Raw genomic sequence first — 27,676 nt, 5'->3', positions numbered from 1 at the left:
GCTTCACCGTAGGGACGGTACCAGGTTTCCTCCAGATGTGATACTTGGCATTCAGGCCAAGAGTTCAATCTTGCTTTCATCAGACCTGGGAATATTGTTTCTCATGGTCAGAGTCCTTTAGGTGCCTTTTGGCAAACTCCAAGTGGGCTGTCATGTGCCTTTTTACTGAGGAGTGGCTTCCGTCTGACCACCCTACCATAAAGGCCTGATTGGTGGAGTGCTGCAGAGATGGTTGTCCTTCTGGAAGGTTCTCCCATCTCAGTGGAACTCTGGATCTCTGTCAGAGTGACCATCGGGTTCTTGGACACCTCCCTGACCAAGGTCCTTCTCCCCCGATGGCTCAGTTTGGCTGGGCGGCCAGCTCTTGGACGAGTCTTGGTGGTTCCATACTAATTCCATGTAGGAATGATGGAGGTCACTGTGTTCTTGGGGACCTTCAATGCTGCAGAACCAGGTAAACCTGGTTTTCTGCTTTTCCACCAGAAATCAATTCCCCTCTCAAGCAGGACAATAACTTAAAACACCAGGCCAAAATGGTTGTCTATCAATGATCAACAACCATTTTGACAGAGCTTGAACAATTGTTTTTCAATAAAAATGTATACACGTTGCACAATCCATGTGTGGAAAGCTCTGAGACGTACCCCGAAAGACTCACAGCTATAATCACTGCCAAAGGTGCTTCTACAAAGTATTGACTCAGGTGTGAATATTTATGTAAATTAGATATTTCTGTATTACATTCTCAATAAATTAGCAAACAATTATTTTTCTTGATTCATTTTTAGCTCCGGCTGTAACACAACAACATTTGTTGAGGGGTTTGAATACTTTGAAGGCATATATACATGTATATCTCTGTAATTCTGTTGATTTGCCCTTTTCCTGCTGTCTTTCTGACTTTTTCTTTGTAGGTCTCACTGCTGTCCTCCTACTTCTTTTGCCGTTCCTGTGCCTCATTTGGTCAGGCTCCCTAATGTTACCCCCTCTTTCTCTGAACTCGCCTTCATCGCTCCCCCTCTCTCTTTCTCTGAACTCTCCTTCATCGCTCCCCCTCTCTCTTTCTCTGAACTCGCCTTCATCGCTCCCCCTCTCTCTTTCTCTGAACTCGCCTTCATCGCTCCCCCTCTCTCTTTCTCTGAACTCGCCTTCATCGCTCCCCCTCTCTCTTTCTCTGAACTCGCCTTCATCGCTCCCCCTCTCTCTTTCTCTGAACTCGCCTTCATCGCTCCCCCTCTCTCTTTCTCTGAACTCGCCTTCATCGCTCCCCCTCTCTCTTTCTCTGCTCATCGCTCCCCCTCTCTCTTTCTCTGAACTCGCCTTCATCGCTCCCCCTCTCTCTTTCTCTGAACTCGCCTTCATCGCTCCCCCTCTCTCTTTCATCCCCCTCCTGCTTCTTTTGCAGATGTTTATATGTGAGTGTTTTAGTGTTATTGTAATGAATGCTATTGACACTATAAAGGAGATTTTAAGTCCTGATTCCTCTCTTCCCTGCTCTCTCACAGGAGCGTTTCCAGTTCCCCTCAAACATCAGCGACGTGTCGGAGGACGCCAAGGACCTGATCTCGCATCTCATCTGCGGCCGCGAGCGCCGCCTGGGCCAGAACGGTATCGGCGACTTCAAGGACCACCCCTTCTTCGCCGGCATCGACTGGGATCACATCCGCTCCACTGAGGCGCCCTACATCCCTGACGTCAGCTCGCCATCTGACACCTCCAACTTCGACGTAGACGACGATATTCTTAAAAACCCGGTGGGTGGACTTGGGGAAACAAGCTATCGAGCTAATGATAACAGAAAAATAGCTAGCAAATGCTACCTAGACTCAAGCTAGCTAGTTAACACAAACTGGAAACAAGCTAGCTCGTTAACACAAACTGGAAACAAGCTAGCTCGTTAACACAAACTGGAAACAAGCTAGCTCGTTAACACAAACTGGAAACAAGCTAGCTCGTTAACACAAACTGGAAACAAGCTAGCTCGTTAACACAAACTGGAAACAAGCTAGCTCGTTAACACAAACTGGAAAGGAGCTTGTTATGGGTGTAAGATGGCACAGTGATGCCATCTGGTGGTAAATGTTAATTACTGCAACTCCAGTGTTTTACTGGTGTGCTTGAGATACCCGGATGTATTGCAATGTACTGAACAAGACTGGTTACCTGCATCACTGCCTCTATCTCGTCATTTAACATTCAAACATGTTGTCGGATAACTAACCTTGCTTTCCGCAAATTAGAGTCACTTGTTTTGGTTTACCAAAAAAATGCTTATTTGAGTAAAACTTCACCGGAATTGGCCTTAGCTAGAGTGAGTTTGCTATTTAGCTACAGTGTTGTTAGCACCGGTTAGACATGGCAGCGAACATTCCCCCTCCCGCCGTTATGAAGCTCAGCGGGAATTGAAGCACGAACTGGGATACTTTTAAAGGTGAATTAGAGGACTATGCGCTAGCAACGGGTCTTGTGGAAAAGGACGATGAGGTAGTTACTGCCACACATCAGAGATAAGATTTGCTTGGCCTAACTGATGAGGGCACCCGCAGACGTTTGCTGACAGAACGTGACCTGATGCTGGTCTTGGCAGTGGTCTTGGCAGTGGAGACATGCCGTGCAGCAGAGCTTACTGATATACGGATAAGGTCCATGGAGCTAGAAAGGCAACATATGGACAATGTCAATGCTAGTATGCTAGGCAGCCAGTAAAGAAATCCACCTTTACCACAGCTAATGCTAATACTACAGCCAACTCTGCTGTAGACAACCCCAATACATGCCGTTATTGTGGCATTTCTCATGGACGAGGAAAAGAACACTGCCCAGCCTATGGAAAAATATGCAAATCCTGTGGTATAGCTAATCACTTCGCAAGGGTCTGCATGAAAAGCAAGAGAAAGGAGGGTAACGTGCACTCCATGGAAACAAACACAGATGAAGGGAACGACAGCACAGAGGATGTACATGCTAGCGAGTGCATAGGGGCAGTGAGGGGAAAAAGGACAAAAGTGGTTTGTCACTCTGCTACTTAATAATAAACCACAGCAATGCCAGCTAGATTCAGGGGCCACATGTAACGTTATGAGCCTTAAAGATAAAAGGAGGCTCGCACCCAGAGAGAAACTCACACAGAGTAGCACCAAGCTGAAACTGTATTCAGGCCAGTTCATGACCTCTTTAGGCCTGTTTGTGACAGTGTGTTTTACATGGCCAGAAACACACCCTTGAGTTTGAAATAGTTGAGCCTAGTCAACAGCCATCACTGTCAGGTTCTACATGCGAGCGCCTTGTGCTTATTGACTTCACCATCCCAGCTGATCTTAACATTCTAGACAAAGTCCAGGCTGGGCCCCTGAGCAAGGAGACACTCCTAAGCAAGTACTATTTATGTCTTCAACGCACCGGTCAAGTCAGTTCCCGGGGAAGTCCACTTTGAGTTGGACGCAGCAATCCAGCAATGTACCAGTGTCCATGAAAGCAGCTACGAAGGCTCAGCTTAACAAACACGAAGCAGATGGCCACATCATATCCGTCAGCCTACAGACTAGATAAGTAATATGGTAATCGTCAAGAAACCAGATAAGCTACGGATATGCATTGATCCTAAACGCCTCAACCGGGCTCTGCGGCATTCACATTACATTATGCCCACATTGTAGGGTGTTCTTTACAAGCTCCCAAAGGCCAGAATCTTCACGCTCGTGGACATCAGCGATGCCTTCCTGCAGTGCAAGCTCGACGAGCCTAGCAGCTACATGACCACCTTTTGGACACCCTGGGACAAGAGGTGGTTGAAGCTTCCGTTTGGTGTCTCCGTGGCTCCAGAGGTGTATCAGCGGAAACAGCATGAGCTGTTGATGGGACTCAGTGGCGTGGAACCCATAGCAGATGACATCGTTGTAGTGGGCTGTGGGGACAGTGATGAGGAGGCAGAATGTGACCATGACGTCAAGTTAAGGTGAAGCATAAAAGTGCTTCAGTTTAAAGTGCCAGAGGTCTGCTTTCATGGGCACATCTTGTCCTCCACTGGATTGAAGGCGGATCCTGAAAAAGTGCAGGCTGTCTTGGAAATGCCCCACCCATCTGAAGGGAGTGCAGCGCTTCTTCGGATATGTCACCTACCTGGCCAAGTTCCTACCGCGGCTCTCTGAGGTGTGTGAGCCACTAAGGAGGCTCATGGACAAGGACAGCATCTGGCATTGGCTCCCAAAACATGACGCAGCGGTGAGGGAAATAAACAACTGGTCACCCAGACAGCTGTACTGTGATACTACGATGTGTCAAAACCTGTCACGATTCAGAGTGACTCAAGCCAGTATGGACTTGGCTGTTGCCTCATGCAGGAGGGCCAGCCTGTGGCATTTGCCTCTAGGGCACTCACTCCAACAGAGCAGAACTATGCCCAGATAGAGGAGTGTCACAGCATTGTGTTTAAATGCCAACGCTTCCACCACTAACTGTACGGGCGCGACAACATTACCGCAGAGACAGATCACAAGCACCTTATTGCTATATTCAGCAAGCCTCTACTGAATGCCCCGAAATGACTGCAGAGCATGCTACTGGCCCTACAAACTACAACCTCAAGGTGGTGTATAAGCCAGGGCCAGAGATGTATGTGAGTGACCTGCTCAGCAGGGCTACTGCATCAGGCACACACACACACTCCATTCATTAACAACACGCAGTGTGCAGCTTACAAACAGAGCAAGTGGATGTTGAACACATCAACCAGACTGACTACCTCAATGTTACGGACCAGCGCCTTACACAAATCAGACAGCACACAGACAGGGACGAGCACTTCCAGGCATTGAGGTCTGATTCTGATGGGCTGACCTGACTGCAAGGAAGAAACTTCTCTAGCCGTCAGAGAATATTGGCCAGTCAAAGAGGGGCTCCGTGTTCAAAACTGAGTAATTGTCAGAGAGTCATTATTCCCTAGTCTCTGCGCCCTGAGATGTTGACACGCGTGCACTCGAGTCGCATTGGAGGTGAGGCCTGTTACAGACCAGCACGTGACTCACTGTATTGGCCAGGAATGCAGAGTGAAATCGGACTGTCAGTAAATGCACAATCTGCAATGAATATGCCATTGAGCAACAGAGAGCGAGACTATGATGTCCCACAAGCTACCGATGCGCCCCTGGCAGAGAGTAAGTCTAGATCTCTTCCAGCACAGTGGCAAAGACTTTCTGCTGGTAGTCGATCATTACTCAGGCTTCTGGGAGATTGACCTCCCTGACCTCTCAGCAGAGACAATGATCAAACGCTGCAAGGCTCAGTTTGCCCGCTATGGCCAGCCAGATAATAAAGGTAATTTAATACAATGGACCCCAATTCTCCGGAGTTGAGTTCCGAAAATTTCCTGCAGAATGGGAATTCGAGCACGTCACTTCATCACCACGGCACCCAAAAGCAGCTCTGCCAATAGCCAGCACTCTCCTTGAGCCATGTGTGGTGACAGACATGCTGGTTTAGCAACGTCACAGAAGACAGGTCTCCAAGTTCATCTACGACAAATCAGCAAAAGACTTACCTGAGCTCAGGGTGGGTGAAACGATGTGAATGAAGCCACTGCCAGGGGACCGGACAGGCCTCTGGAGACTCGGATCCTTTGTACAGAAAGTGGCACCACGCTCTTATTTGGTCGAAGTGAATGGATCACTGTTCCATCGTACCAGGGTTTACCTTCGGATTGCTGAGCCAGCACCTACTCAGAATGCCGATGGTCAAAGGGGTCGCGTGACGAAAGACTGAACCCCAGCAAGTCACATGGGGACTGAGGGACTGGGCGAAGAGCCAGGGGATCACAGGGCGGCCGCTCCCTCACCCATCAATACTCCCCTTAGACAGTCAGGTGACACGCCTGTGCGGGGACCCGCAGTTCTCGCAGACAAGCCCCCTGTCTTTTCACGCTGCGGGCGTCTTTCCCAGCCACCAAAAATACTTAATCTGTAGGTTTCCCATTTGGGATTGTTGACACAGAGATAAAAGTGAATAGAGGATAAAAATGTTAAGTTGTTATCTGAAAAAAATACCAAAAAAAACCTACACTGTTCATGTTGGAAATTATTACTAGGTTTGTTTTGTTAGTGAATTGACAGCTCCTGTTCTATTTTATAAAAGGCAAGATGTTATGGGTGTAAGATGGCACAGTGATGCCATCTGGTGGTAAATGTCAATTACTGCAACTCCAGTGTTTTACCCGTGTGCTTGAGATACCCGGATGTATTGCAATGTACTGAACAAGACTGGTTACTCGCATCAATGCCTCTGTCTCATCATTTAACATTCAAACAGAGCTAGCTAATTAATGCTAACTAGAAACAAGCTAGATTGTGAACACTAAATGGAAAGGAGCTAGCTAATTAATGCTAACTGGAAACAAGCTAGCCTGCCAAGCTAAAGTGAATGAACTCTATTTCACTGATTGGCCAGCGAAAGACACTCAGTTACAGTCCCAGGTCCCTGGTTAAGAATGAAAACCATAAGTGGTTTTGTCCTCCACGACCTCAGTAGTTTAATTACCTCTTCCCTTGGTCAGTTTGGCTGTTCGACTAACCGATTTCTCTTTCTTTCTCTCTCCTACCCAACAGGACATTGGCCCTCCAGTTACGCTCACAGGCTTCACTGGCCAGCACCTGCCCTTCGTGGGCTTCACTTACACCACGGACAGCTGCTTCTCGGACTGCGGCAGCGTCAACAGGGCCGGACTGTCCGACGGGGGCTCCAAGGAGGGCGGTCCCAGGGACCAGGAAAGGGAGCTGGGGGTCGAGGTTTTCGAGAGGAGGATCCGCCGGCTGGAGCAGGAGAAGCAGGAGCTGAGTCGCAAGCTGCAGGGTGAGAGGGCAAAAAGAAACACACACACAGATCGCATGCGTAGACATGCACACCAGCGAGGCCAGGAGAAACACTCGCACAGCATGCACACACAGACAACCTTGATACACACCCTTAGTGTCCCACAGTTTAAAGTGGACATGACTTCTGACCCTTGACCTGTGTTTCTTGCCCCCTCTGACCCCCTCCAGAGTCCACTCAGGCTGTGCAGTCTCTCCACGGGCCGGGCCGCGGTGCCTGCACCCAGGGCCGAGACAAGGAGATGAAGAAGCTCAATGAAGAGATTGAGAGGCTCAAGAAGAAACTTGCAGGTCAGTGTCTCTCAATGTAACCCAATCTGGCAACCCAATGTCATTGACTAGCAACTCAACATTGCCTGGGTGTTGAAATCAGGCCTGGCTGGAACACAAAGGTCAAATACCTGAAAGTGTTTGATGCGCCCTTGGTTTACTTTTGGGGCTATTCCTGGGAAAAAAACGTAGTGTTCTGACCCAAAAGGTTTTCTTCAGGAGAATCTACCAAAATGGATACCATTGCTACAAGAGAGGAAGATTGAAATTCAACGGGCACACCAAATCTACAGTGGCAGTAATAACCATAGCCGTCCCCGCACCCTCATATTCTGCCTGTTAACAAATGAGGACCGAGTGGATATTCTGCGGTGAACCAGAGCCCTGGAGAACCCACCAAGACATGGGAGATCCAATCTGGCACTCTACCCAGAATACAACAATGAAACTGAAGAGGAAATCCTTTGACAATGACAAATGACAGCAAGAGGACTTCACCCGTTCCTGATATACACAGCCATCCTGAAGATCAGGAAACGAGTTTAGGAACACTCCAGTATTTTCCATAATGTGAAAGAGGCATAGGCATGCCTTGCAGCTGAGGACAACTACTAAAGAATTCTTCCAGAATTCTTCCAGATTCTCCCCGTGGCAAATTAAAGAAACAGATTCCTTGGATACCCCACCCCATGAAAGGTCATCTTAACTAGTAAGATGGACACAACTAATGCCAAGCTAACTAGCTAACGTCACCCATGTTTATTTGTTATTCAGTGACATAATGTAGTTTATTTGGTATGAGGGGCCAGGTGGATTTGTTAACAGGGCTGTTGGCATGCTGGTTATATGGCTAAAATGCAGCTGGCTGGCACATGGCTCTCTAGCTGAGTTGGCTAGCTTGCTAGGTTAGCTGGCTGGCAAGTGGTTCGCTAGCTGAGTTGGCTGGCTGGCTAGGTTAGCTAACTGGCACGTGGCTTGCTAGCTGAGTTGGCTGGCACGTGGCTCGCTAGCTGAGTTGGTTAGTTGGCTAGGTTAGCTTGCTGACACGTGGCTCGCCTAGCTGGCTGGCTCGTGGTTCGCTTGCTGGCTCGTGGTTCGCTTGCTGAGTTGGCTAGCTGGCTAGGTTGGCTAGCTGGCTAGGTTAGCTGGCTGGCACATGGTTAGCTGGCTGGCACATGGTTCGCTGGCTGGCTAGGTTAGCTGGCTGGATAATTATTGGGTTCAGGCTGCAAACTGTAGCTGGCTATACTATTTAGTCGTCAGTAAAGCAGTCCTGGTGTAGGGTAAACATTATGGGGATTGACATACAGAGCACTCAGCTTGGTATGAACGTGTTCTGTGAAAAGTAATTTTGTCACGTATTCATGTCATGTTGGATAAAAACAAGTGGCTGACAGAATGGGACTGGACATGGGATGTGTGTCGCTGTTTGGGAGCCTCATGATGTTAGCAAATTTGAGTTCCTACCAGCCAAAGAGAGCAGTTGACGCTATAGACTTCCTCTCTTGTGGGTGGTTACTGTTTCTATTATTGTTAAAAACCTGAGTTTGTTCAAATATATATAATGGTGCACAAATATATTTTTTCGTTTATATTGAAGTAGGTGTTTTTTTATTAAATATCTTGTTTATTTTGTCATACACACATCCATAAATATTATAGGACTAAGGTTTTAAATGAACCGTGAGCTCACCGTAATGTCGTTAAATTCCCATGGTTTGAACTCTGCTATCAAGTGTACCAAATGCTTAGAATACATCGGACGCAAAAATATTGTCTATAGATTCCAAAACGGGCACTATAAATGTGTTGCTCAGTCCTCAGCCACTAACAAAATCAAAGGGGTTTTCATATTATTTGATAGAAAACTACGTGTTCAGATTGAGGGTTCTGATAATGACGATTGCAGGACATTTTTAACTATGGTTATAAATCACACTAAGATGTGTTTCACCTCAATCTACTGTCAAAACTTACCTGATTCTATTGTCCTTAGTTCTATCTCTAAGACTAAGATCTTTCAGAATACCAACTTGTTGTGGGAGGGGATCTTAATCAGGTATGTAATTCTCAGATAGGTCTCATGTTTCATCTCACTCTCAATCTGGTCAGGCCTCTGGTGACCTCATCTCATTTGATCAGGCTCTGATCAGGCCCTACACCCAAATAAGGGCACTGCGTTCATCCACCTCTGGCCTGCTCGCCTCCCTACCACTGAGGAAGTACAGTTCCCGCTCAGCCCAGTCAAAACTGTTCGCTGCTCTGGCTCCCCAATGGTGGAACAAACTCCCTCACGACGCCAGGACAGCGGAGTCAATCACCACCTTCCGGAGACACCTGAAACCCCACCTCTTTAAGGAATACCTAGGATAGGATAAGTAATCCTTCTCACCCCCCCCTTAAAATATTTAGATGCACTATTGTAAAGTGGCTGTTCCACTGGATGTCATAAGGTGAATGCACCAATTTGTAAGTCGCTCTGGATAAGAGCGTCTGCTAAATGACTTAAATGTAATGTAAATGTAATTTGCTGCTAATATTTTACACCTGACATCTAAGGAATTTGACTGTCAAAGATGCTACTTTTTTCTTCTTCAAGACATACATTTTCACGGATAGACTACATATGTGGCAACCTATATAAACGGGTGTATTCAGACAACCAAGCTGCTCCCCCGTTGTCATTTCTGACTATGGAGCTGTCCTGTATAGTACCTTACTTGACAGCTCCAAGCAGAAAGGTACCTACCAGAAGATGGAGCATTGCTGCAGAATAAGGCTTTTTTGACACAAATTTCAGCAAAGTTGACATTTTTATTGTTTAATACAGATACAGCCACATCCCCCTCAGTCACTTTGGGAGGGGACAAAATGTTTAAGGGGAAACTGTAGCTCGTTTCCCTCAGATCTTAATTTAACTCGCAGTAAAAATTTAAAAAAGTAGTAGATCTGGAAAAACAGATTGCTCTGGTTGAAAATTAGCAAAAACAAAAATGTACAGAGCAAAAGGGGAATATTTTTTTACATGATTAAAAGATGGGTAGAACATTACTGCAATCTAAAGAAGAGTTTATAATGCAAGATTAACATACTATTCTAAGGGGAGAAAGCTAGTCGTTTTTTGGATGTAAGGTTTAAGCAAAATTAGGCATTTTCTGGTATCAATAAAATTCAAACACCATCTGGTAAGATGTCACATGACCTGGCAGAAATGAATATAGGCAGTTTTATTCCCAATTATATACCTTTTGAGGTGGACCCTGATCATAGTAAGATGACACACTTCTTATCATCATTGGACTTTCCCAAACTCTACAGAAAGCAATCTGGATTCCTTGATTCCCCACGTACTCTTGAAGAACTCAGGAGTGCATTAACATCTATGAAAAGAGGCAAATCGCCAGGACTTGGTTTCCCTCCTGAGCTGTTTCTTGAGATATGGTACTAATTCTTGGTTCTATCAATCATGCATTCAAATATGGAGAATTCCATAGAGACCTCACTGATTGTGGTTTGTTTATTTATTTTTTAAATGCAAAATCTCCCATAGACTGTAAAAGTTATAGGCCCTTCAGCCTTAATACAACAGAGCACAAGCTGTTTTGCAAAGGTACTTGCCATCAGATTGGAACTGCTTGTTGGAAATCTAATTAGTGATTATCAAACTGGGTTTATAAAGGGTCGTTTAGCCTCAGACAATATTAGACGTCTATTCCACATCATAAATGAGTCCAAAAATGACCCAGTCACTGCTGCACTTCTTTAGTTTGGATGCAGAAAAAGCCTTTGATAGGCTAGAATGGAACGATTTATGGTGTGTTTCGGAGGCCTTTGGTTTTGGTAATGGATTTATCTCCATGTTAAAAACATTGTATTCATGCGTCCCAAGTAGTTGTGCATACAGGAAACATTATATCTAAGACTTTCTGTTTACAACGTTCCACAAAACAAGGATGTCCGTTATCACCAACGCTCTTTGCACCATCTTTGGAACCCCTTGCTCAAGTGATTAGATTCAACTTATTTGACCCATCGATATTAAAGGTAGCATAAAGTCTCACTCTGCCGATCACACCTTATTGTATTTCTTAGACATCTCAATTTCTCTTTCACTGATTCTGAAAGTATTTACTATTTTCAGTTAATTCTCTGGATATCAAATAAAGTGGGGACAAATCTATACTGGTGCCCCTTAATTGCCCTGCGAAATTGCTTACTTTGCTTGCTACATATCCGGTGCAGTGGCATGAGGCAGACTTTATTTATTTGGACGTATGCATACCCACCAAAATTTCTCAAGTTTGCAGAATGAACTTTGTCAAACTAAAAGAAGAGATCACCTCTGATTTGCAGAGAGGGTTCTCTCTCATCTCATTACAAGGTAGGATTGCTGTAGCAAAAATGAACGTACTCGGTCGACAACATTTTATTTTCTCTGTGCTGCCTGTACCACTTCCGCCAAAATACATTGAGGAATTGAAGTCGATGACCTCAGTTTATTTGGAATAATAAAAAGCCACACATTCGATATGATACTCTTACGCAGTTAAAGGGAATAGGAGGCTTGTCTCTTCCACGTTACAAATTATATTACTTGTCTTTACAAATAAAATCATTGAGTATGGTCCGATGATTCTATTGCAGCTTCTTGTAGAGGCATGGAGGCACTTGTTGCACCGCATAGACTTACAGTGAAGGTTCTTCCGGTAGTATCAAGGTCAAAGCAGCAACAGCATAAAATTTGGTTCAATTATTTCCAACTCATTACAAGTATGGTACTACGCTGATGAACATATAGGCAACACTAAGATGTTCTGTGAACCTTCTCCTATATGACATAACCTGCTGACAAACAATAAGCCTTTTGTGTACCCATTGTGGACAGATAAGAGTGTGCATATGCTGCTGCATACACCTTTCCAGGACCTCAAACAAATGTATTAAATTCCAGGCTTTTCATGGTTTCTTTACTTACAGTTAAGATCTTTGTTAAAAGCTTATGGTCTACCATGGGATGCCCCGTTAACATCCCACATAATGCTTACATGGATAGACCCTTCATTAACATCTAAAATGGTCTCTTATACTTATGATTGGCTGCTGTCTTAACATCCCGCATAATGCTTACATGGATAGACCCTTCATTAACATCTAAAATGGTCTCTGATACCTATGATTGGCTGCTGTCTGTTAAATGCTTTACATTGGGTGTCACTAGTATGGAACCGTGAAATGCAGAGACTGGGACACAACCTGAACTGAGATATCATTTGGGAGAATGTATTTGTTTCCTCTAAAAACCCAGCACACCAGCTTATACATAGAAGTTATGGAACCCCATTTAGACATTTTAAGATTAAGCTGATTCCTACTCCAATATGTGATAGATGACATATGAATGCTGTTGGAACACCACTAATGCACATGTTTTGGGAATGTCCTGTGGGGTCCTAGTTCTGGTCACATGTTTTGGGAATGTCCTGTGGGGTCCCAGTTCTGGCCACATGTTTTGGGAATGTCCCGTGGGGTCCCAGTTCTGGCCACATGTTTTGGGAATGTCCCGTGGGGTCCCAGTTCTGGCCACATGTTTTGGGAATGTCCCGTGGGGTCCCAGTTCTGGTCAAATGTCTTGGGAATGTCCCGTGGGGTCCCAGTTCTGGTCACATGTTTTGGGAATGTCCTGTGGGGTCCCAGTTCTGGTCACATGTTTTGGGAATGTCCTGTGGGGTCCCAGTTCTGGTCACATGTTTTGGGAATGTCCCGTGGGGTCCCAGTTCTGGTCACATGTTTTGGGAATGTCCCGCGGGGTCCCAGTTCTGGTCACATGTTTTGGGAATGTCCTGCGGGGTCCCAGTTCTGGTCACATGTTTTGGGAATGTCCCGCGGGGTCCCAGTTCTGGTCACATGTTTTGGGAATGTCCCGCGGGGTCCCAGTTCTGGTCACATGTTTTGGGAATGTCCTGTGGGGTCCCAGTTCTGGTCACATGTTTCAGATTTCCTTACAAAATGATGGGTTTCCCTGTGAACAAAATGCACCTTTTATTTTTATTGAATGATGACTCTTCACTTGTTCTGCAAATGGTTCAGAACAGAATAATTTATGCGGGGTTAACAGCAGTAAAAAAGGTTATCCTTAGTGCTTGGATTACCCCTACAATCCTCTCGTCTCAAACACGAGTATCATATTTTCAAGATATTGTTCGTGTAGAGCGATCAGTGGCCGTTATAACAAAGCTCGGGCAAATCCAGTTGATGCAAGGGATCTATTATGCTAAACTCTATCAGATGTCAACAACTCTTGACCAAGCATTGGACCTGCATGGTAGGGGAGTGTGGACGACATTTTATTTTCTGACAATAATAAAGAGTATTTTTTTTATTGTAAACTAAACTTCATTTCTGTATGTCATATTGTGCACTCAAATAATTGCCTTCTGACGGTATGTAAGTATGTTTATTGTAAAAAATAAAATATACACACACACACACAGTTGAAGTCTGAAGTTTATATACACCTTAGCCAATTACATTTAAACTCAGTTTTTCACAATTCCTGACATTTAATCCTAGTAACAATTCCCTGTCTTAGTTCAGTTAGGATCACCACTTTATTTTAAGAATGTGAAATGTCAGAATAAGTGGAGTGACTAATTTCAGCTTTTATTTCTTTCATCACATTCCCAGTGGGTCAGAAGTTTACATACACTCAATTAGTATTTGGTAGCATTGCCTTTAAATTGTTTAACTTGGGTCAAATGTTTCGGGTAACTTTCCACAAGCTTCCCACAATAAGTTGGGTGCATTTTGGCCCATTCCTCCTGACAGAGCTGGTGTAACGGAGTCAGGTTTTTGGCCTCCTTGCTCACACACGCCTTTTCAGTTCTGCCCACAAATTTTCTATGAGATTGAGGTCAGGGCTTTGTGATGGCCACTCCAATACCTTGACTTTGTTGTTCTTAAGCTGTTTTGCTACAACTTTGGAAGTACGCTTGGGGTCATTGTCCAGTTGGAAGACCCATTGCGACCAAGCTTCAACTTCCTGAATGATGTCTTGAGATGTTGCTTCAGTATATCCACATAATTGTCCTCCCTCATGATGGCATCTATTTTCTGAAGTGCACCAGTCCCTCCTGCAGCAAAGCACCCACACAACATAATGCTGCCACAACCCGTTCTTCACGTTTGGGATGGTGTTTTTTGGCTTGCAAGCCTCCCCCTTTTTCCTCCAAACATAACGATGGTCATTATCGCCAAACAGTTCTATTTTTGTTTCATCAGACCAGAGGATATTTCTCCAAAAAGTACAATTGTTACGAATCCCTTTTGGCCCGACAGTCTAGGGGGAATGGTAATGAGACCCGTAACATAACTCATGCAAATTAGAATTGTGACAAAGGAAAAATTGAGAACGAAATAACCACGACTACTGAAATCTACCGTCAAACTCTAGGTTTATTAATAAACACACAGTAATGGGGGGAGCAGGAAAAGGGGCTGAGCTGGACCCAAGGAAAGAAACAAGTATTCAAAAACACCCCTAAGCTAGACTAGCCTACTTTAACAACAGCTAACTAACCAAAAATACAGTGGGTGGTCCGCCCAGTTCTACCTAGTGTATTTAACAAAGTCTACCTACGGGTAGTCTACACCCCTTGTCTTGGTTTCCCCTTTTCCCACCAGCAAACAAACAAACACCATAACCAAAAACAATACTCACAGGTGAGGACAAAGTGCTATGGAGGTGCTCAAACAAAAGAGAGGTTAATACACAAAGAGTAAAACACAGAGACCTACAGACATGGCATTTACAGAGAGATTGAGCTCTAGAGCAAACAACTGACAGGGTTTTTAAACCAAGGGAAAGGAACTGTGATAGGGTAGGAAACAGGAGGAGATGTGCCTTCTGATTGATGATTGGATTGGTGACTGATTGGGGAGTGATGATTTTCACCTGTGAGGGGAGAAAAGAACACGGGATATACACACACACACACACACACACACACACACACACACACACACACACACACACACACACACACACACACACACACACACACACACAGGATACTGGTATCCGTAACAACAATATTTGTCCCAATATGCAGTTGCAAACTGTCGTCTGGCTTTATGATGGTGGTTTTGGAGCAGTGGCATCTTCCTTGCTGAGTGTCCTTTCAGGTGATGTCAATATAGGACTTGTTTTACTGTGGATATACAGTGGGGCAAAAAAGTATTTAGTCAGCCACCAATTGTGCAAGTTCTCCCACTTAAAAAGATGAGGCTTGTAATTTTCATCATAGGTACACTTCAACTATGACAGACAAAATGAGGGGAAAAAATCCAGAAAATCACATTGTAGGATTTTTAATGAATTTATTTGCAAATGGTGGAAATAAGAAATAAGTATTTGGTCAATAAACTTTTGTTATCTCAATACTTTGTTTGCGCGTTTAGTTCACAAATCCAAATTGACGAGGCGCAGGCACTTAGTCCAGATGAAAAGTCAAAAAAGTTATATTACAGTTAGTAGAAACATGTCAAACGAAGTATAGAATCAATCTTTAGGATGTTTTTAACAATCTTCAATAATGTTTCAACCAGACAATTCCTTTGTCTTTAGAAATGAAAAGGAACGCAGCTCACTCTCACGGCCACACGCATGACTTAGCTCATGGCATTCTGCCAGACCTCTTAGTCAAACGGTTCTCATTCGCTCCCCCTTCACAGTAGAAGCCTGAAACAAAGTTCTAAAGACTGTTGACATCTAGTGGAAGCCTTAGGAAGTGCAATCGTACCACATTTTACACTGTATATTGGGTAGGCAAAGACTTGAAAGCCTACAAACCTCAGATTTCCCACTCCCTGGTTGGATTTTTTCTCAGGTTTTTGCCTGCCATATGAGTTCTGTTATACTCACAGACATCATTCAAACAGTTTTAAAAACTTCAGATTGTTTTCTATCCAAATCTACTAATAATATTGCATATCTTAGCTTCTGGGCCTGAGTAGCAGGCAGTTTACTCTGGGCACTTTATTCATCCAAACTCAATACTGCCAATAAGAAGTTAACAAGAAATTTGTGAAGTGGTTGAAAAATGTGTTTTAATGACTCCTAAATGTATGTAAACTTCCTTCTTCAACTGTATGTATATATATATATGTGTGGGGGTGCTTTTCTGTTGACACAGTCAGTGATTTATTTATAATTCAAGGCACACTTAACCAGCATGACTACCACAGTATTCTGCAGCGAAATGCCATCCCATCTGGTTTGCCCTTAGTGAGACTATCATTTGACTCCAGGCTGTGTAAAGGCTATTTGACCAAGAAGGAGACTGATGGAGTGCTGCATCAGATGACCTGGCCTCCAGGATCACCCGACCTCAACCCAATTGAGATTGGTTTGGGATGAGTTGGACTGTAGGAAAAGCAGCCAACAAGTGCTAAGCATATGTGGGAACTCTTTCAAGACTGTTGGAAAAGCATTCCTCATGAAGCTGGTTGAGAGAATGCCAAGAGTGTCAAAGGGTGGCTACTTTGAAGAATCTCAAATATATGTATTTGTTATTTCATAGTTTTGATATCTTCACTATTTTTCTACAAAGTAGAAAATAGTAAAAGTAAAGAAAAACCTTTTGAGTAGGTGTTGTCCAAACCTTTGACTGGTACTGTGTGTATATATAAGGCACATCTATGGTTCTACATCTGTAGGGCTCAGTTCTTGTCACCTTTTGCATAAACAAAGTAGTATATTTTATTAGTTTTCTTTACAAAATAAATCAAAGATTTCTTCCTGAAACCCAGTCTGAAGCCCTTCTCCAGTAAAATTGTGACCTTTTGGGAAACATTGACCCTAACCTATCACCATCCCGCTAACCAGGAAGTCCCCCCTTTTTGCCCTTTCAGACTCTGATAAGCTGGAGCACCAGCTGGAGGAGGTGGTGACGCTGCGCCAGGACTTCGAGAGCTCCTCCTCCAAGCTGAATACCCTGGACAAGCAGGTCAAATCCCTTAGACTAGAGAAGGAGGAAATCCACAAGGTAACATCACCCCCCCCTGACCTTCAAACCCACCCCAGGCTCATTTTTATTAGTGCACACCATGTGTTTGTTATTGGACAAGTTCAGGCAGCCATAGAAACCCACCATTTTCACATTTTGGTGTGGAGCTGGAGATTATTAATTTGTTCGGTGCTAATTATCTATGTATGTTTTAGTGTCAGTCGAGCTTATAATTGGTAGTTAACTGATTACTTTTTATTTCTCTCCCGATTCCTCTCCTCTCATCCTCCTTTCTCTTTCTTTCTCTCATGCTTTCGCTCCCTCTCCTCATTTCATCTACTCACCTTTCATTCTGTCTGGCTCTGTCTGTTTCTCTCTCACCATCTCTCCTGCCTCCTCTGCTCTCTCTCTCTTTTCTTTTGCTGCCCTCTCACTCCCTCCCACCCTTCCTCCTCTGCTCTCTTTTCTTTTGCTGCCCTCTCACTCCCTCCCAACCTTCCTCCTCTGCTCTCTTTTCTTTTGCTGCCCTCACTCCCTCCCACCCTTCCTCCTCTGCTCTCTTTTCTTTTGCTGCCCTCTCACTCCCTCACACCCTTCCTCCTCTGCTCTCTCCTGACTCTTTATTTCTCTCTCCATTTCCCTCACCTACCCACCCACCCTTTCACTCAACCTTCCTCTCCCTTCCTTCTCTTCCCCATCTACAATCTCACCCTCCTTCCTTCTTTCTCACTCTCTCCCTCCCTTATCTACTCTCTCCACCTCTCTCTCACCCCCATGCTTCCCCTCTCCTTCTCCACCAACAGCAACTGGTGGAGTCCCTGGAGCGCCTCAAGTCCCAGACCAAGGAGCTGAAGGAGGCCCATAGCCAGAGGAAACTGGCCCTTCAGGAGTTCTCTGAGCTGAATGAACGCATGGCCGAGCTGCGTTCCACCAAGCAGCGCCTCTCGCGCCAGCTCCGCGACAAGGAGGAGGAGATGGATGCTGCTGTGCAGAAGGTGGACGCAATGCGCCAGGACATCCGCAAGACTGAGAAGGTTCGCAAGGAGGTGAGACGGAAAAGTGACTAGCGCGCTGCTCACTAATGCTAACACTTAAAGTGCTAGCATTTAGCTTGCTAAGTAACAATTTGTTTGGTTTTGCTTTATAACACTTAGCTCGCTAACATTTAGCTTGCTAACCTTTACCTTGCTAGTACTTAGATTGCTAACTCTTAGCTTGCTAATGTTTATCTTGTTCACTTGCTAAGTCTTTGCTTGCTAGCATCAATAATGGTGGATAATTTTAGAGTTCACTCAGGCCATTTACTGTTGAAAAAATTGTCACTGTTCCTGTCTTTGTAAGTGGTCGTTTTCTCTCGTGAGTATACTTTCCCGAGAGAGGGAACAGCTGCTTCTGGTCAACTTATTGTCCCCACCACGCTCGCCCCACCCACCCCATCCTGACCAGAAACAATTTGCCAGTGAGATGTCTCCTTTCTCTATAGTCTCTGGGACACCACCTCTGCAGGTCAAGGGCAATAAGCAAACCAGAGTGGCCCTGCCCCGACCTGAAAACATTTAGGTGGTTTCGCTTTCTCTACCATCTCTGTTAACATTTGGCTTGCTAAGTCTTAGCTTACTAACATTAAGTTCACTAACACTTAGCATGCTAACAATTGTGGATAAAGTTAGCATGCCGGAGGTGGAATGGCAATGTGTTAGCAATGTTTAGCTTTCTGTGATGAGGGCATAATTGAGTGTATTGGTTGTGGTTGATATGTGTATTATTAACTGTGTGTGTGCTTATGTGACTGTCTATACAAGAATACCAGACTCTAAACCTCAACACGCAACCTGTTTTAGTGTTATGGCTCCTCCTGCCATTCAGAAAGCACAAACCAACTTCTCTCCTCTTGTCACGCCCTGACCATAGAGATGTTTATTCTCTATGTTGGTTAGGTCGGGTGTGATTTTAAGGGTGGGTTATCTAGGTGAATTATATATCTATGTTGGCCTGGTATGGTTCCCAATCAGAGGCAGCTGTTTATTGTTGTCTCTGATTGGGGATCATATTTAAATATGATCCCCATTGTGCTTTGTGGGATCTTGTCTATGTATAGTTGCCTGCGAGCACTACCTGAGCTGAGTGTTTTTTTGTTTTCTTTGAGTTTCACTACCTAATAAAGAGGGTGTAACCATACCATGCTGCATCTTGGTCCACTCATTATAACGATCGTGACACCTCTCCAGCTGTATCTTTGATCATCAGCTTTTTATCCATTTGTTTATTTCTCCATCTGAATGTCAGAATCCCCTTAACCTCTCTGGGATATGTGGGACGCTAGCGTCTCACCTGGCCAAAAGCCAGGGAGAATGTGGAGCGCCAAATTCAAATAAATTACTATAAAATCAAACTTTCATTAAATCACACATGCAAGATGGCAAATTAAAGCCACACTTGTTGTGAATCCAGCTAACATGTCAGATTTCAAAAAGGCTTTTTGGCGAAAGCATACGATGCTATTATCTGAGGATACCACCTCCGTAAACAAAGAGAGAAAAGCATATTTCAACCCTGCAGGCGTGACACAGAACGCAGAAATAAAAATATAAAACATGCCTTACCTTTAACGAGCTTCTTTTGTTGGCACTCCAATATGTCCCATAAACATCGCAAATTGTCCTTTTGTTAGATTAATTCCGTCGATATATATCCAAAATGTCCATTTATTTGGCGCGTTTGATCCAGAAAAACACCTGTTCCAACTTGCTCAACGTGACTACAAAATATCTCAAAAGTTACCTGTGAACTTTACTCTATGCAAACGGAACGCCGGAGTTCTGTTTGCGTCTCTCTGTTTGCGTCTCTCTCTACACAATTCTACGTACCTAAGTGCAGCTGAATTTATGGAATGGACCGTATAAGATACACCATAGCTCAGTTTGCATAGAGTTTGTAGAGCCCTTTTAGGGGTTAGGAAACATAATACACACACTGCCAAAACAACCTAGGGTTGTATCTCAGTAGTCCTAAAATAGCGTCCTCCACCTCCACTGACATTGAAGAACTGGGCAGGTTAAAGCAAATTCCTAGAAGGCTTCCTCCATATTGCTTTGGCCTTGCCTGTGTTTTTAGATTCCACATGGGTTTTGGTGACCCCAGCTGAAGTTAATGGGGCCAGGGAGGGTGATAAACCAATGTCTCATCTCCTCACCATCTCCCAAATACTGTTCATTCATATTCACAGTACTGGTATGCATAATGCCAATACACATATTTACTCAATACATGCCCATGAATGTTTGGTGTGGTTTAGAATAAGAACGTGGTATATGTGTGCATAAATATTTCCTGGTGGAAGGATATAAAACTGTATGTTGACGTTAACCTCTGCTTTGTCTCAATGTGTTTGTGTGTTAGCTGGAGGCCCAGTTGGAGGATGCCAAGGCGGAGGCATCTAAGCAGCGTAAGCTGCGTGAGCACAGCGAGGTCTACTCCAAACAGCTGGAGATGGAACTTGAGATCCTCAAGGTCAGAGTTCACACGCGCTCCTTTTCACTGATGTTCCTGTGCCCTTTCACGTTCTCTCCCTCCTCTACCTGTCTCAACTCTCCTCTCCCTACCCCTACTAGTACCTCTCCTTCTCCCCACCTACCTCTTTCTCCTTTCCCTGCTGTGCTTCCCTTTTCCACCCTTTTCCCTATCGTCGTACTCTCTCCCCTATCCCCCTGCTCTCCCTTTCATTCTCTTTCCCCTCCCCCACTTCCTCGCTCTCTCCACTATCCTTGTACTCTCTCCCCTATCCCCCTGCTATATCTTTTTCCTTCTCCCCTCCCTTCCCCCCAGATAGCTGAGGGGTCTTCCCTCTGGCATGGCTATATATAGTGTGTGTGTGTGTTTTTTGTTGTTGGCAATGGGTCTAGACTAACAGCTGGCCCCCATAGAGCATTATGGAGGCTTGACTGGGTTGCATTAGAGCAAGGTTTATGGCCTGGCATGCAAAACTACTTCACTGTATATACTTCTTATCTAAACCAGGGCTGACTCAGTCAGGGCTGGATTGGGAGGTCCCTTGGCTTCCAGGAAGCAAGGCAATAATGATGAGAGAAAAAATGAGAGAAGCATTTCAGACATTCTTGTCTGTCGTTTTTGTGACGTTGCTAGCCTGTCACTTTGTCCACCCCATTTTCAGATTTTTTCCTTTTCAACAGGGGTTCAAACTGTAGAACCCAGTTCCTACATTTGAATATAAAAATGGATTTTATCCAACAAAACAATGCTACATTTTATCTCTGGGACCCTCAGGATGACAAATCAGAGCAAGATTACTGAATGTAAGTACATTATTTACCCTCAGAGATGAATGTATCACACCAGTTGCCGTGATGAAAGTGTTGTTGTACACTCTCCTCAAACAATAGCATGGTAGTTTTTTATTGTGAAAGCTACTGTAAATTGGACAAAGCAGTTAGATTAACAAGAATTTAAGCTTTCTGCCCATGTCCGGGAAAGTTTGTTACTTACATCATTCTAGTCACAATAGCACACGTATGCAACAACCGTCCCGGTATAGGGACACCGATCCCGTAGATCCTTAACCTCTCTGGGATATGTGGGACGGTAGCGTCCCACCCCGCCAACAGCCAGTGAAAGTGCAGGGCGCCAAATTCAAAACAACAAAAATCTCATAATTACAATTCCTCAAGCATACAAGTATTTTACACCATTTTAAAGATACAATTCTTGTTAATCCAGCCACAGTGTCTGATTTCAAAAACGCTTTACAGAGAAAGCACCACAAACGATTATATTAGGTCACCACCAACCCACAGAAAAACACAGCCATTTTTCCAGCCAAAGAGCGAAGTCACAAAAAGCACAAATAGAGATAAAATGAATCACTAACCTTTGATGATCTTCATCAGATGACACTCATAGGACTTCATGTTACACAATACATGTATGTTTTGTTCGATAAAGTGCATACTTTTACCAAAAAATGTCATTTTACATTGGTGCATTACGTTCTGTAGTTCTAAAACATGCAGTGATTTTGCAGAGAGCCACATCTATTTACAGAAATATTCATTATAAATGTTGATGAAAAATACAAGTGTTATACATGGAATTAGAGATCTACTTCTCCTTAATGCAACCGCTGTGTCAGATTTCCCAAAAACTTTACGGAAAAAGCAAACCATGCAATAATCTGAGTACAGCGTTCAGACAACAAAGCAGCCAAAAAGATATCCGCCATATTGGGTAGTCAATATTAGTCATAAATGGCATTATAAATATTCACTTACCTTTGATGATCCCCATCAGAATGCACTCCCAGGAATCGCAGTTCCACAATAAATGTTTGTTTTGTTCGATAATGTCCATTTATGCCCAAATAGCTTCTTTTGTTAGGGCGTTTGGTAAACAAATCCAAAAGCGCGTTCAGGTCCAGCCGAACGTCGGACGAAAATTTAAAGGTAGAAACTTGTCAAACTAAGTACAGAATCATTCTTTAGGATGATGTTGTTATCATAAATCTTATTATCATAAATCTTCAATAATGTTCCAACCGGAGAATTCCTATGTCTGTAGAAAAGCAATGGAACGAGAGCTAACTCTCTCGTGACTGCGCCTCAGAGCCTGTGGCACTCTGCCAGACACCTGACTCATTCCTCTCTCATTCGGTCCTACCTCACAGTAGAAGCCTCAAACAAAGTTCTAAAGACTGTTGACATCTAGTGGAAGCCGCAGGGAGTGCAACACAACCAATATCCCAATGTATCTACAATAAGGGCTGAGTTATACTACAAGCCTCAGATTTCTCACTTCCTGGTTGGATTTTTCTCAGGTTTTCTCCTGCCATATGAGTGCTGTTATACTCAGACATCATTCTAACAGTTTTAGAAACTTCAGTGTTTTCTATCCAATACTACTAATAATATGCATATATTAGCATCTGGGACAGAGTAGCAGGCAGTTTACTCTGGGCACCTTATTCATCTAAGCTACTCAAACCTGCCCCCGTGTCACCAAGAAGTTAAGAGGATTTATAAACTTTCTCTCTTTCATGTTGTACATTTTTTGTTTATTTGCCATTTCTCTCGCTTCCTCCCCCCAGGTGAAGCAGCTGGGCAGTGCGCGCGGCAGCGGAAGCAGCAGCCCAGGGCTGCTTCAGGAGCTGTCCAGGGTAAAGTCGGAGCTGGACAAGAAGGTGCTGTCCTACGAGGAGGAGTTGGTGCGCCGCGAGGCCTCCCACACCAGTGAGCTCAAGGGCCTCCGGAAAGAGCTCCACGACTCAGAGGGCCAGCAGCTCTCCCTGAACAAGGAGCTGCGTGTACTCAAGGACAAGCTGGAGAAAGCCAAGAAAGAGAGGTGGGTTTAGGATAGGCTTTTCCAAGAGCAAGAGGTGGGTTAGGATAGTAGAGGTCTAGCTAGGACAGGTTTTAATAGCATAGGCTTTGTTGAGAGTGAAAGGTGGGCTAGGCTAGCATCCACTAATTATTTATACCCATTGATTCTTGGAGAAAATAACTTGTGAGCTCAGTTCAACTGTCGTCCCCCATCAGAACCCCAAATATAAACTTGTTTTACTCCCAACCTTTGTAAGCAACCTAATTATAAACTAGTACTACAGCTTCAAAACAAGCCTTTCATTTTGAGCTCATATGAACCGTCTATAGATGTAAGAGGGGCTACATTTGCCCTGTCCCCAAGCTGTTTAACCAAGGGTGACCGACTGTTTGACCTGCAGACTTGAGTACTTGATCTCATTCTGTGCGTGTGTGTGCAGGCAAACCGAGATGGACGAGGCAGTAGGCGCTCTGAAGGACAAGTACGAGCGTGAGCGCAGCATGCTGACCGAGGACAACGGCAAGCTGAACGCGGAGACCGACAGGGTAAGGACCACACATACGTACAGAGGTACACGCTGTGGGAAAGACAGGCGTTGTGAATGGACACTTAACCTGACACTCTCTCTCGCTATCGCTCTCTTCTTCTCCCCCCCACTCTCTACCTCTTTCCTGCTCTCTCCTTTCCTGTCACTCTCTTTCTCTCTCTCCCCCCTCTCCATCACCCCCACTATCTCCCGGTCCCCCGTCCCCCCCTCCATCTCCTGCTATCTCCCGCTTTCTCTCTCTCAGCTGTGTACGTTTGTGGACAAGCTGACCGCTCAGAACCGTCAGCTGGAGGACGAGCTGCAGGACCTGGCCTCTAAGAAGGAGAGCGTGGCTCACTGGGAGGCCCAGATTGCCGAGATCATTCAGTGGTGAGGGGAAAGGCAGCTATACGGGGCTGTGAACTTGTCCAATAGGATAGCAAATGTTCCTTTTCTGTTTTTAAAATGTTTAAACCCTGTGTACGGCCTGTATAGATTCTTCAGAAACCTTTCCTAAGCTGATGTCTGTCTGACCCCGTAGGGTGAGCGATGAGAAGGACGCCCGCGGCTACCTGCAGGCCTTGGCCTCCAAGATGACCGAGGAGCTCGAGTCACTCCGCTGCTCCAGCCTGGGCTCCAAGCCACTGGTAAGATGGGTACCAGAGAGAAACCCACGCACACGCCCCATCCCCTCCGGGGTGTTTGTATCCTGGGATTATACATGTCATTGTTAAATTAACCCCCCCCCCCCCCCCCCCCCCCCCCCGGTCTGAGCGCAGGCGTCTCTAGGGACGGATGTTAATTGAAGCAGGTCAGGTTGCCTGACTGGAGGGTCCAGCGGCTGTTTCTGAGCACCACAAGCTGTGTAGTGTGTAGGCTACACCCTGTCTATTCATTTTACCTTGTCATTACTGCTGTGCTGTGGTATAAACCTACAATTTTTCTGATGCCCCAGTGGTGCTTCCCAGTGTAAGTTTGCCGGAATGACTCATAGGAGCGTGAGGGTACAAGTACACCCCCTAGACAGAACGGTAATCTGTCGCAGGGCCTTCCTTACCCCCAATATATTTCCTTAATGCTGAGTGCCAAGTACAGACAAATCCTATTTTTATAGTTTGGTATCAACCTTCCAATCTCAGGGCGAACACGCTAACACCACACTGAGTTGGCCCCATAGTGCACGACTTTTGACCAGAGCCCTATGTATGGAATAGGGTGCTTTTGGAGTAAGTTTGACTTGCTGTAGGCCCATAGGGCTCCTGTTAAAAGTACAGAACTATGTATGGAATAGGGTGCTTATGGAGTAGGTTTGACTTACTGTAGGCCCATAGTTCTGTACTTTAAACAGGAGCCCTATGGGCCTACATTGAAAATAAGAATGTGTTCTTAACTGACTTCTTGATATGCCACACCTGTCAGGTGGATGGATTATTTTGGCAAAGGAGAAATGCTCACTAGCAGGGATATAAACACATTTGTACTCAACATTTGAGAGAAATAAGCTTTTTGTGCTTATGGAAGATTTCTGGGATCTTTTATTTCAGCTCATTAAACATGGGACCAACACTTTAGGTGTTGCGTTTATATTTTTGTTCAGTGCAATTAAAAATGGAAAGCAATAAGTATTCAACCCCTTTGTTATGGCAAGTCTAAATAAGTTGCATGGACTCACTCTGTGTGCAATCATTTTGTTAAACATGATTTTTTTTATGACATCTCATCTTTGTACTCCACACATACAATTATATGTACGGTTTCGCAGTCGAGCAGTGAATTTCAAACACAGATTCAACCTCAAAGACCAGGGAGGTTTTCCAATGCCTTGCAAAGGGCACCTATTGGTAGAAGGCACTGCATTTGACATGGCTTTCAGTCACAATGAACAAAATGTAAGCAATTACTTTTCATATAGCACTCAAGCTACTTTGAGTAGAAAGGGCTCCACATTTGTGCTGTGCAAAAAGTACACACAATTTAATGTCCTGGACTGTGCTCCATATTGACGTTTGTACAGTGTATGTATGTATGTCAGTGGTTCACATACACTATATAGCACTGTATCGATCCTGAATGTGATATTGATATGAGCATCCATTCCAGACATATTGCCCCCCCCTCTCTCTCTCTCTCGCTCTCTAACCCCCCCCCCCCCCCCCCCATATGATGCATCATCATTTCCTGGCTCTTTAGGCCGCGATGTTACGCGATCCGTCAGCATCCACGGAATGTCATCCTGAAAAGTCAATTTGTCATCGGCAGCCGAATGGCGCTCCCTCCTTCGCTCAATTTAACATGTCCATCGCATTGTGTTTGTGAGAGAGGGTAGGGTGGAATTAATGAAATGTCATAGGATTTTTTGCACCTGCTGAATTGTATTTTAGTTGGGCCGATATGGTTGTTTGAGGTTTTATTGTTGAACAGGTGTTTTCATTGAGGCCATGTTCAGTTATCTTTTTTTCTAGAATGACGGATTCTTACGTCTTACACACTCTATTGAATTACATGTGGACTATTACATCACAGCTTGATTATAGACAGGAACCCAGTGATTCCTGGAAAACCAGTCACCAGACTTACCATGGAGAGAATGTGAATACAGGAGCAGATTCAGCACGTAGAGGAAGTCACCTTATTGGCCAGTTGCCTGGTTACTCATCTCTGACAGGAATCAGTTAAGTGACTTAGTTAGCTCATTTTGGCCCACCAGAGAATTCAAACCACATTCCTGGTGTTGTCAGCGCCGTACTCTTAACTGCACCCCATACTCAGAGCGAGTTGAATTGACCACTGATTAATGTAATCACATGAAACCTTGCTCCCCACCCTGAATACAATCTAATAATCCTGCCTCGTCCCCAGGACCCCCTGTGGAAGGTGCGCCGCAGCCAGAAGCTGGACATGTCGGCCCGTCTGGAGCTGCAGTCGGCCCTGGACGCTGAGATTCGGGCCAAGCAGCTCGTCCAGGAGGAGCTCCACAAGTTCAAGGCCGCCAACATCTCCTTTGAAAGGTCAGCCCCGCCCAGGCGACCCCCCCAACCGTAAAGAAGAGAATGTGCTCAACTCTAAATCCTCTTGTGTAATGGCATAGGTTTTGCCTTGCACCTTCCTCAGTGCGCGTGGTGTGACGCACCGGAATTGCAAGGAAGGCACTGCCATACGATGTTGCAGCTTTGTTTTGTTACAATATTAGTTTTACTTTTCAGATACACAATATAAAGCATTCTATTTGGAATATGTGACCGGCCAGCTCAATTCAGTATTATGGAGAAAAATTTGAAATGGTGTTTTTTTACATTGGATAAAGTAGAGACTCAGAGCTACAAAATGGTTTATCATACACTGCATTTCAGGAACAATGGGAATGTAATTTTGCTTTGAAAGTTGATAAACTTGTAACTCAACTTTTTTAGAAAATGGCCTTTTACCATTTTGGTACACCTACTGGAGAGCTCTTTGTCTACACCCATTGAGCATTGTTCACACCTCTAAAGACTTAGCCCCCCCCAACCCTTTAAGGATTCACATGTGAGGCCATGTACTAAACAACCAATGATTAAGGCTAAAGGCTGGTTTATACTACTGGTGTGTTTATAAATTTACAATCTGGAGTGCCAGAGTGTGCTCAAAGTGCTGAATTCAGAGCATTGTCATATTGTCCGTTTGTAAATTCAGAGCATTTCGCTCTG

General features: G+C 44.6%; 1 protein-coding gene across 1 annotated transcript in view; it reads left to right on the top strand.

The window, feature by feature from the left end:
* Nucleotides 1-27,676, top strand: part of LOC123994932 (serine/threonine-protein kinase MRCK beta-like) — a 130,654-nt gene that overhangs the window by 53,156 nt on the left and 49,822 nt on the right. Inside the window, 11 exon segments of the mRNA XM_046298055.1 lie at nt 1,506-1,754; nt 6,597-6,840; nt 7,032-7,151; nt 17,040-17,173; nt 17,938-18,180; nt 20,534-20,644; nt 23,232-23,485; nt 23,904-24,009; nt 24,256-24,380; nt 24,532-24,637; nt 26,850-26,998. Coding sequence (XP_046154011.1) covers nt 1,506-1,754; nt 6,597-6,840; nt 7,032-7,151; nt 17,040-17,173; nt 17,938-18,180; nt 20,534-20,644; nt 23,232-23,485; nt 23,904-24,009; nt 24,256-24,380; nt 24,532-24,637; nt 26,850-26,998 — 1,841 coding nt within the window.

The sequence above is a fragment of the Oncorhynchus gorbuscha genome, linkage group LG14 (genome assembly GCF_021184085.1).
Source record: "Oncorhynchus gorbuscha isolate QuinsamMale2020 ecotype Even-year linkage group LG14, OgorEven_v1.0, whole genome shotgun sequence".
Lineage (NCBI taxonomy): Eukaryota > Metazoa > Chordata > Actinopteri > Salmoniformes > Salmonidae > Oncorhynchus > Oncorhynchus gorbuscha.
The sequence above is the reverse complement of the archived record's forward strand: the minus strand, read 5'-3'. Positions and strand labels throughout refer to the sequence as shown.